Raw genomic sequence first — 11,776 nt, forward strand, 5'->3', positions numbered from 1 at the left:
CGCAATGCATTTCATAAATGCAAATATTCTACCCTGTAGTTCAGCAAAGTGTTAGTCCAGTGCGTCTTTCTTTAATCGCAGTATTATACTCGAAAGACAAGTTATTTTACATAAGCATAATTAAACGTTGAAGTTTTATTTGAAAAACAAATGATTGGTACAAATATATGTATTGGATAGCCGTGAGCCAAAGCCTTGATTGCATAGAAGGGCGATATGCATGGATTTTATATTCCTACGTTTCAGGGCAAAATTTCAAACTGCAACACAATTTTGGCCATATTATTAGAACAACACTATTTCTTGTCATCTTTGATAAAGTTTATGCCAGGACGAAAAGTTATGCCCTTTCCCCAAAAATTCTGGTACGAAAAATGAAACGATTTCCCTGAAAAACGTCAGCCATTCCCTGATCATTCCGTTCGGCCACTATACGTAAACCCTAATGACTTCAAAATTATAGTCCCCGACTACACATACTCGATCACAGTGCAATTCAAACTCCGGTTTGCGTTGCTGCCTCAACGACACACTCTTCGTACCGCCGGGGGTCAGCCAAGGTCACACTCGTGGCGTCGCCTGTGGTTCTCTGCAGCCTCGTCGTGTAAGGTTCCAATACGAATATCATCGTACCTCCAGTGGTGAGCATGCTTCCGTAGAAGTAAAAGGAGTTGTTGTAGTCGCCAGTGATGTCGTATATATATCCTTTTTAAGGAGAAGACATATTGAATTAATGTATGAGAGACTTTTACTTTTTACTTTTGTCATGTAAGATTGTTTATTGTTAAATTTAAGCATGAAAGAGTCTATCAAACTCTACGTTTCCCCATTGCTAACGAAGTTCTCACTGCATTTCGAACACTTTTTTGTCCTCCAGTTTCTATTTGAAGTTAACAAAAGTCATGAAAGTTTACTTCTTTCCTTTATTTCAAACTTCACGAGAGGACAGAATTTCACATGTACCTGGAAGCCCATAGTGTCAATATTTAAGCAGACCTTATGAACGTCACTATCTATCCGTATCCGTAGAAAGGACTATGGTACTGTAATCTGCGCCTTGACTTCATCGATCCTTGTTCCGTGGTTTACAAATTTCACATTTGGTGCCATGTGAGCAACATCAATCAAATTAACATGCAAGGCGTTTTGAATAAATAACGAAGTTTGTTCGCCAAGCCTTCGTCACGATGTCGATATGACTCAATACAGAAAAATAAGAATTGATGCCAAAGTAGTGATTTTAAATAACCTAGGCATCGACGACAAATTTTAAAGTCACTGTTTTGAAAACTGTTTTGTAGACTGTATCATCAAGACAGTATCAGCAGTGTTTGTTAAGGTAGAATGCGCCTCACTCTTTTGTTGTCACACTTTTAATATAATATTTATTTAAGGTGACATGGGCCTCGAAAGTGAAAGACTTAAACTTTTGCTCAAACTTTCCTCAGGAATCTTTCAACCATTCTCTTTGAAAATCAAGAATAAAAATAGGGAGTCACCGTGCAAATTTTGGAACTGGAGAAACAAATAACCCAAGATTTACCGATATTAGAAATTCAAAATGGCCGCCATCCCTGTGTTAACTCTATGGGGTAAAAATTGAATTTTGGATTTTCGAAAAACTAAGACGGTGAAAGTTTTTCTTTCCCCAAGAGCTTTAAAATGAGCCCCAACAAGTTGAAGATCAGAAAAAAATTGTATAAATTTGAGAGTCCGAATATCTGTCCCCGAAGCGCGTTCTACCTTAGGGACTGGTCAGTTTCTTCGGCCTGGGGGGGGGGGGGGGCGGTGGATTATTTTTTGCCGACGTCAAAAAGTGGCTGACCCCCCCTATTCCAAATTTCTAAAACAGGGTGACCCCCCCCCGGCGCGACAAAGGTAAAACAAAAGATGGACATAAATTATATATATATATATATATATATATATATATATATATATATATATATATATATATATATATATATATATATATATATATTATATTTTACATTTTACATATATTTATATTTTAATAGTCATTCTATGTTTAGTGAAATTGTTGACATGTCAGTTGTAAGATAGGAATTTCAAAGTGTCAATCTTAAAGTTTAAATACAGTACATTTTGAATGAGCTGTATTTTGAATGAGCTGTGAATGTATTTCACACTTTCTCTGCTTAACCAGATGTCCTGAACTGTTGTACAGAAATGGATGTCAATCATTAATATCAAAGAGGAAAAAGCAGTGAATCAAAAACTTTGATGGGTGTTAAGACTTGCCAACCATCCAATTAAATCTACTGAGGAGCCATAGAGAGCTTTTTTAGCCAAATCTGATGTGTACAGTGTCTAAGAGGACCTTTTCTTTTGTAACATTGAAACCATAAAAGCACAGCTAATAATGACAAAAACTGCCTTTTTTAACTGTTATTTTGTTCATAAAAAAGCATCTTTCTACAGAAAACCTATGAAACAAAGGAAAATAATTGCATCAATGAGAAGGAAAGATATCTTGTCATTTTTCTATCTCTAAAATAAGTCACTGTATCAAATATATATTGTGAAATATTTGTGCATGTTGCTTTTTCATACTGAATTCTCACAGCGAGAACAGAAAAGTATCAGGAATTTGTCATCCTTTTCATATGAAATGCAGATTTCATAATGGTACACTTTCACTTAGCAAACATCAAGATATCTCTGAAAGTATGGCGCCCGAAGGGCGCGCCAAAAAATATGAAACATCCTGATATCTCTGATATAGATGCCTTGTATATTAAAGTCATGCACCTGAAGGGCATGCTGAAAGATGTATGATATATTAAAGTAATGAGCTTGAAGAGCACGCTGAAAAATATTGAACATACAGATATCTCTGATGTATGTATGCTTGATATGTTAAAGTTGGGCGTGCTGAAAAATATGACTGATTATTAAAGTTACGCGCCCGAAGGGCGCGCCGAAAAATACAACTGAATGATGAATTTTGTGGCTGACAATAGCATTTTAGGCAATGATGAGCCTGTGTCAAAATTCAAAAACACACTGACCCCCCTATTGGGCATTTCAAAAACATGGTGACCCCCCCTATCACCAAAGTCAAAAACAGGGTGACACCCCCCCCCCCCATGAATCCACCGCCCCCCCCCAGGCTGAAGAAACTGACCAGTCCCTTACTAGCGGTCGAAGGCCCAACCCTCTCTGACGTCTACCTGTGGCTAACCTTTACAAGCAATATATAGGAAGATAAGGATAAATAATTTGATACCTTACCTGCAAACGGCGGTCCAATTAAAGATCCAAAAGCGGTTAATAATACTACCATACCTACAGCCGCTGTCAATAGTTCTGGACCGACGATGTCCCGGGCTATCACAGTTTTAGTTCCCATGCAAATGCCCACTGAAACTCCAAGAACAGATGAATACGTCATGTACGATACGTAGTCTTTTGCAAAGGCACTCGCAAGGTTGCACAGCCCGGTGACACAAAGGGCGAATGCGTACACGTTAAGGTTCGCCGTGCATTTCTTTGTAAAATACAGAATCGTTGGCACGAGAAGCCTGCCGATTATTCCCGCTAACCCGAAGGCGGATACAATCAAAGAAATGTCTGTACTGCTCCCCAAACGTTTGTTCTCTGCACGTGCTAACATGTGAGCTGGTAGACTCTGAAGGCCAATGCCAACTGATATAGCGCTGGCACACATATACATGACGAAGGTAGGATATTTCCTGAACAGTCCAAAATCACATGTGTTCACCATACGTTTCCAGTACCCTGTTAGACCCTTTGCTTCAGTCACGCTGTTTTTCGAAGTTCTCCCCGTATTGACAGTTCCTCTTCTTGGCGCTCTGAACAAGGCGGCAGATATTCCCATCTGGGCATTCAAGGCCGAGAACACTATAAAAGATCCTCTCCAGCCGTAGTTGTCGATCAGTGTCTGCAGCAAAGGAGGGAAAATAAACACAGCCAACCCAGCTCCCGTTGCAGTGAGGGAATTAGCGATCGTAAACCTCTCCTGTATAAAATATGCGATGACACTCATCGACATGGGTAAGATCAGCGCGTAGCCAAATCCTTGGTGCGTAAATAATAAAAAGGGGAAAAAGTTATGTTTACTTTTTTCTGAAAGTTTCGATGACCAATAACCAGATCAAACAATAGAAGAAAATATAAAGGGAGAACCGTTTGATTTCGGGGAGGGGGGCTAGAGGAAATGGATAGGGTAGCAATTTTTCCCTTCACTGTGGCAGCAATTTGTTTCCTATTGTCTATCCTGCATCAATTTTTTTCCACATGTGGAAGCAATGCAATTTATTTTCGTGATTACCAGTTTCTTTAATATGTGGTTCTTGAGTTAATTACATGTCATTTATTCTAACTGCACATCTAAAAATAATGACTTGTATTCTATGTGAGCATTGTAATAAAGTGAAAGTGGTTTCACACATCATCCATCCTATCTTCTATATCCTTTAATGTGTTTTATGTCCATCTTGGTTTTTTTTGTAGTTAGTGTGAAAATTAACAACTGGGCAGTTAATTTAAAATAGGCCATAGCGAGACATGGGCGTCACCGAGCGCGTCTGAGACAACCGTGACCCTTTGACCCCACGTTTCGAAATCAGTTCGGTCTCTTCCTCAGTCGCTTATATATATAAGAATACGTAGCATACAACTAAAACCATTTGTGGAACAAGTTTTGACCTAACATTTATTGTGTGTTTATATCACTAATACTGGCAAAACATTGGACTTCCTCATGTATTTTGAAAATGTTAGCCGGCGGCGCACCTCCACAGAATTATAGAATGACAGTCCGATTTCCCAAATTTTGTGATTTATTTCCATTGGTCTGCTATGATCACTTTTTTCCTCGAGACATTACTGGATCAATTTTTTTCTGTTTCTCCTACACCTACCGACAATTTTTTTCCAAAAATCCTCCGTTCCCCTCTCCCCGAAATCAAATGGTATTCCCCTATCTTGGTGGCTATACGATACACCAGCCGAGGTATACCATTCAATTCTTCATGATTGACGATGAGTCATTACTATCGGATAAAGTAACATACTGTCGATGAAATTATTAAAGTAGCGGGTGCGATGCCACAAACTAACAAACTGACAATCAATTCTAGAAAAAAAACAAATTACATGATCATGAAAAGTTGTAGAAAAAAGTAGAGTGTAATGCTTCAAGTGAAAAGTCAATTCATCCATACTGTCGATTGTGCTTCGTTTTTTGGAAGGTGTGTGGGGGTAGTTATCGATAGTAGTCTTTCTTTGAAACAGCATATCGACTAGATTCATCATATGAAAATTAGCTAATTAACTTCTGCATTTTTACAAATTACGTTACGTAATGCCGCAATCGACACTTGTATTTTATATAATGCCTTTATTCTCCCCCACCTTACGTACTGTCTTGAGGTATGGGGTAACACCCATTCAACGTATTTAACTGGAATCCTTATAATTCAAAAGGAGGTGATTCATACCCAGTGTCAGTGAACGGACAGCACACACAGCACCACTAAATTTTTAAGAAACTTGGAATACTACATATTTACAAACAGCATAAGTTACAATTTGCGGTTTTTGTTCATGATGCTCTCCATGCTAGACTTGCATGTTCTCAGTACTTTTTACCCCCCCCCCCCCCATTTTGTATTCATATAGCACTCGACAAAAAGATCGAACTTGCCCTGATTCACGTAAAGCAAAGCATCTAGTGGGTAAATTTACAGTAAAATACGCAGAGACAAAGGCTGGGAATAGCATACCGAACGCGAACGTCATACGGAACATAACAAGTAGAGCCCATTTTAAATCCGAATCAGTCTGTTTAGAATCTTTACCATTCTCTTTAATTTCCATTTTACGTTTTGTCTCCTTTGATGCAAATTTTGTAACATAGCTCTGTTAATGATACTGTATTTCTCATAATTTGTTTTCTTTTTTTCTCTCTAGTGATTGTATGCATGTTAGCGAAGGACAACTTGCCCAGAATTTTCAAAAGATGGATTATCAACGTGTCTGGAGGTAGACTCGATTAGTTGCTATCCTCTCTGCTAGGTGACTTGGTGTCGTACGTATACATTATGAGTACGAACCCGATCGAAAATTTACCGTCTTTCATGTACTTCAAATTACTGTATTAATTCCTGTTTCTTTGAATTTTTGTTTGGGAATAATCATTATTACAATGATACTCATATTAAGTACACTCACGTAAGAGAATGATTCACTTTGTTGCATTTAAAGAAATATTTGTCCAGCTCTTACCATTATTTCATGGGAAGATAAACAGCGAAGTTATTTGTATATCGAGGATTGTGGCATTCCGTGAATCCGCCATTTTATATTTTCTTATATTATATATGATATATCATAACTTTGTCAATACCAGTGAATTTGTGACTTCATACCCTCAGATTATTACTGATAATGTATCCGATTATCTAGAATTGTGGTCGCATATGTTTATCTACCTCTACAAATTCACTGGCATCGCCGAAACTATAAATTAATAGCAATTATGTACCCTTTCCCAGCCCATAATCGGACGAAAGCAAACTTTGCACTCCTTAATGTACTTCAACCGGTACATTATGTCGTGCAAAGTTTGCTTTCGTCAGTTATGGGCCGGAAAGGGAGTACATCATATCTAAGGTATGGAATAAATCTCTTTCGATGACGGTATAAGAGACTGAAAAGTCTTGCCGGAGGGTCAGAATTACCTACCCACCGCAAGCCCAATGGTCAAGTAAAGGATTTCTATTCGGTGAGCAAATGCGCTCATGAAGTAGCCAATTGATGAAATTGTCGTTCCGACCAGCACTGTCATTCGGAAACCGATCTTCTTTATGCATACATTTGAAAGGGGTGCTAGAGAGAGAGAGAGAGAGAGAGAGAGAGAGAGAGAGAGAGAGAGAGAGAGAGAGAGAGAGAATGTTTAGAGTAAAATGTTATTTTGAAGTATATGCATCAGAACATACGAACACATACTATGTATGTTGGTCTGATAACTTAAACATGTGTGTATGTATGGATATATTGAAAAATTTAATTTCGACACTTAATTTTACCTCAGTTTCTTTTAAATGTTTCCTTTGAAACCGATTGGTTTCCCCTCCTATTGTTTCTCAAAAAGACATTATATTGATTGTGAAATGTTATGGACTTTGACTATAAAGCACTTTGCACGTAGATTTACAGACTTGCCAATTCAGCCCATGCAGTGTGTGATGTGCGGTGTAAGAGATAGATTCGTACCAACTGGACCTACATGTAGGCTGTTTCTCCTGCCTTCTAGATATTAACATTGAACGTGCTTCAACGGCTTCATTGGTTATCTTTTAAGCCATCCTTTTTAGAGGCATGTATGAGCGCTTTCTGGTCGCTGATGTCTTCGCTAGGAGAATTATTCCGGAGGCTATCCGAAGCCTAGTTTAGCGGCGAATTTATTGCTTTGATTGAATTAGTGTGCAATTAGCGGTCAGAAAATTGGGACAACTTACGTCTATTGTTGAACCGCCGTGTTTGCATTTTTGGATTTAGCCGAGTGGTTTTGACTGGTGATGTCTTCGCTAGGTAACTGGGTGCGTATACGTAGGTTCAGTGTGAGTGTGAATCCGAACGGGAATATACTGATTTTTTTCTTGTCTATTCTCGCTTTGCGTGCACTGATCACACTGATTGTCAACAAAATTTGCATACGTGTTACATACATGGGGATGTAGAATTTCTACCGACGTCTTCCAAGCAATGCAGGTGATAGAGGACGATGTCTTGATGGACAGTGAAATTGCCTGGCAGAAAATGTAGTGCACTTCCAAGACGAACATTATTTTACTTACCTAATCCCATCGTGACAAAAACAAGAATGCAATAATCCATGAGGTTCGGGCCGAAGTTTCTTCGAAATGTCTTTGAATGACGACGAACAGTGGGCCAATGGCTTGATGCGATCCGAATACGAATAGCTGGCATATATGGGCGCCAAGGACAACTAGCCACCCGACGCAACCACCGTCTTTTGCCTCAATACCGAAAGTTGGCGCCTCTACATTTGTTGTCGTCTGCACGACTCCGTCTGACTGTTTCTGTGCCATTCTCAATAACAGCTATACACAACCGTTTGCCCAATACTGTCTCCAAGCAGACCGACTGGTATAGGCAATGAATAAGCAATATCTGAGGTCAGCGCGACCTACATGAACAATGTGTTTCTGAATGGTGAAGAAGTTCCCCCTTGTACATTAACCATATTTTGCTGCCAAGGGAATCTGAATGATAAATCTTTTCAGGTTCACTTTAATAGGGATCATTGAACACCCTTTGTCATCGATGTGTGGAACTCTAATATACGCTGCACACTCTTTGCATATCTGCATACCTTAGCGAAAGGGTAGTCACACATGACAAAATATGGTAACAACAACGACAGTGTGACCGTGAACGAAAAGGTAGAACGGCTCGCAAAGATACAATCACAACTCGGAGGTCGTAAGACTACTTGCCCTGATTCTCAATCCCTGGAGTCGTCCCTGATATGCTGCACGCCGTCGAACTATCAACGGAAAGGTTTGTCATCACTGTGGAAGAAGTTTGTTATTGACATAGTATGATCGCAAAAGAACACCTTCGATGGAAGGAAACCAGATACCTCGCACTAAGTGCTATGTCCCTATCGTTGACAGAGGTGGTCAGGCTGAATTTACATACTTTTAACTCTTTAATCTTAGCGTTTCTCGTCCCCAAACTCCAGTCATGCAGCACGCTTGGACAATGATTGAAGACTTGCCATCAACAAAGTAGGTTACGTAGAGTTGCCTTCGTATAGTATTATTGATGCTCTAGAACATATCATAACAGAACTCCATGACCTTGCCTTGACGTTTGTGTGGTACGGAAGTTATTTTCACGTGTGATGCGGTGTATCCTGCGGCCGTATTTTTCACGAGCGAAGCGATGCGGTGTCTCGTGATGCGGTGTATCCTTGCTGTATTTTCACTCGCTTCGCTCGTGAAAATACGGCCGCAGGATACACCGCATCACTCGTGAAAATAACTTCCGTACCACACAAACGTCAGGGCAAGGTCATGGAGTTCTGTTATTATTACATGTGTTCCAAAATTACACACGTTGGTAACTTCGTCGAGCAAGTAAATTCTTGGGTCGGCGGATGGATATTACTTAACCTATAGAGTTATTCGCCCCTCAGCTGATACACTCAAACAACGTCACTCACACACACAGTGACACTGCAAAATGTTTTCAAGTGAAACCATTCGTATTTTAGGGAGCCTTCAGTAATTACAGGGGGGTGGGCCGGGGGAATTGGAGGGAGGGTAACTTTTTAGAAAACAGTTCAAGGGGGAGGGTCACTTTTTTAAACCTATCTTGGAGGGAGGGTCACTTTTGACAGAATCTGATATTATGGCCAAAACTTTGATTGTCCGTGTGATATTTCCTGAATAGGAAATCACCAACAATGTACGCACACACTTATAGACCGCCATGCACAGTGAATTGACATTTGGTGAGATTCCAAAATCAAATTTCTTACACAACCATAGACTTGTAACCACTCTAGTCTAATCAAGAACAATAATCTTAATAATCAAGCATACATAAATGCACAGAAATAATCTAATTTTGCACTGAAAAAAAATTATTCATGGTTTCATCATAGACCCCTATGCATAGTGAATCGACATTTTGGTGAAATTCCAAAATCAAATTTCTTGCACAACCATGGACTTGCAACCATTCTAGTCTTATCGAGAACAATAATGTGAATAATCAAGCATACATAAATGAACAGATTTATCTAATTTTGTACTGAAAAAAAATTATTCATACTTTCATCATAGACCCCTATGCATAGTGCCGGGATCGACATTTTGGTGAAATTCCAAAATCAAATTTCTTGCACAACCATGGACTTGTAACCATTCTATTCTTATCAAGAACAATAATGTGAATAATCAAGCATGCGTAAATGCACAGATTTATCTAATTTTGTACTGAAAAAAAATTATTCATAGTTTCATCATAGACCCCAATGCATAGTGAATCGACATTTTGGTGAAATTCCAAAATCAAATTTCTTGCACAACCATGGACTTGTAACCACTCTAGTCTAATCAAGAACAATAATGTGAATAATCAAGCATGCATAAATGCACAGATTTATCTAATTTTGTACTAAAAAAAATTATTCATAGTTTCATCATATACCCCAATGCATAGTGTATTGAATGACATTTGGTGAAATTCCAAAATCAAATTTCTTACACAACCATAGACTTGTAACCACTCTAGTCTAATCAAGCAAATTAATATCAATAATCAAGAGTACACAAATGCAAAGATTTACCTATTTTTGTATTGGAAAAACTATTCATAATTTCATCATAAACACCATGGATAGTGAACCAAATTTTTAGATGAAATTCAGAAATCAATTTCTTGTACACAAATGCACATTTTACTTCCCTATTCAAGCAAAGTACACTTAAATACATTATCAAACATATATAAAATACAGATATAGCATGTTTTGTGGGGGTAAATTGTCAATAATTTGCCTGATAGACTCCATGTATTATGATTTGATATTTTTGGATGAAGCACTAAATCAGCTACATCTTGCCTTCTTATAGTTGCACAAAATATGGTGACCCTCCCTAAACTGTATGAAATACCATATCTCTTCAAAAATCCTTGCGTGATAAATTGCGACTGTCCCTCCAAAAACACCAGCCCTCCCCTCTGTAATTTGTACCTAAAATAACAATTGAACCAATTGTTATGTAAATTAGCTGATACTTTTTTAATTATTCCCGGGGAGAATACCGCAGTAGTGGGGGGAGGGGGGGTCAAGTTTTAGAATGTCTGACAAGGGGGAGGGTCACATTTTAGACAGGAGGATAGGGGGAGGGTCACATTTTACGGTACTGGTGTTCGCGAAATTCCCCCGGCCCACCCCCCTGTAATTACTGAAAGCTCCCTTATATCATTATAATCGAAATTCATGTACACTGGAACAAGAACAATGAGCAAAACTTCAAAACGAGAAAGTGTAATTATGTTATCGGTTGAATCATTCAATCTGAGTCGGAATCGGAGTAGATCACTGAAGGTCGGCGACGTTTGGAGGCGATGCAACGACGTCGCGTGATATACAGGCCAAGACTGTTGAGATAGGGAATTATTTCCGGTGATGTTGAAGGTAAAGTTGAACGATCCACCACTGATTTGTGCATTTGAGAACATCCCTGGTAGTTGCGGAAACTGATGGAGGGCATTTTGATGCATTGACGACAAGGGACCTCGAATAGCATACGAAGGACGGCCACCGGTCGCGGTGTATGTTCTGCCGGCATCAGGCTTGTACTTCCGGTCGCGGTCGATTGCGGATCAATGCAGGTTGTATACCGGCGAGTATGTTGCTCATCTGACGCTGCTGGTCTGCACTGGCCATAGAATAGCGGTTGAGTAATGTTGGATTTTTGTGCCCGCTTTAATAGCTTAGTTGTGAAGCCACAGTTGGTGGAACGCCGGCATCGAGCAGTCGTTGTACGCAGGCTTTACCGTACGAGCGCTGTCAGTGAGTCCCGTCGCTCAGAAAAAAACGGGCTAGCAATTGATCTAACTCAGGTGGTGGAATGTTCAGAACTTCGCAAGTTTCTTCTGTCATGGTGTGAAGCCATTCCTTGAAAAGTGCCACTTCGCGTCTTGTTTTCATTTCCGTGTTTTGGTTTTCTGCGGTGCAACTTTC

The 11,776-nt window shown here is 39.3% G+C and overlaps 1 protein-coding gene across 2 annotated transcripts; it reads right to left on the reverse strand.

The window, feature by feature from the left end:
* Positions 1–51: 51 nt before the first annotated feature.
* LOC139147804 (monocarboxylate transporter 4-like) lies at positions 52–9,035 on the reverse strand. 2 transcript variants are annotated; one of them, XM_070719009.1, is made up of 5 exons: positions 8,716–9,034; positions 7,848–8,157; positions 6,733–6,876; positions 3,256–4,062; positions 52–705 (listed from the first exon to the last, which is right to left on the reverse strand). In XM_070719009.1, the coding sequence occupies exons 2-5, from the start codon at positions 7,978–7,980 to the stop codon at positions 497–499; spliced, it is 1,293 nt and encodes a 430-aa protein (XP_070575110.1). In that variant the 5' UTR covers positions 7,981–8,157; positions 8,716–9,034; the 3' UTR covers positions 52–496. The 2 variants fall into 2 exon arrangements, with proteins under 2 accessions (XP_070575110.1, XP_070575111.1); XM_070719010.1 differs by having other exon boundaries at positions 6,737–6,876; positions 7,848–9,035.
* Positions 9,036–11,776: the final 2,741 nt, after the last annotated feature.

This window comes from Ptychodera flava, chromosome 13, assembly GCF_041260155.1.
Source record: "Ptychodera flava strain L36383 chromosome 13, AS_Pfla_20210202, whole genome shotgun sequence".
NCBI classification, from domain to species: domain Eukaryota; kingdom Metazoa; phylum Hemichordata; class Enteropneusta; family Ptychoderidae; genus Ptychodera; species Ptychodera flava.

Coding starts and splice junctions, on each gene's coding strand:
- LOC139147804 (XM_070719009.1), bottom strand. CDS start 7,980: ATGCCAGCTATTCGTATTCGGATCGCATCAAGCCATTGGCCCACTGTT. Junction 6,877..7,847: donor TTTTGTCACGATGGGATTAG/GTAAGTAAAATA, acceptor CTCTCTCTCTAG/CACCCCTTTCAAATGTATGC. Junction 706..3,255: donor AATTGGACCGCCGTTTGCAG/GTAAGGTATCAA, acceptor CTCCTTAAAAAG/GATATATATACGACATCACT.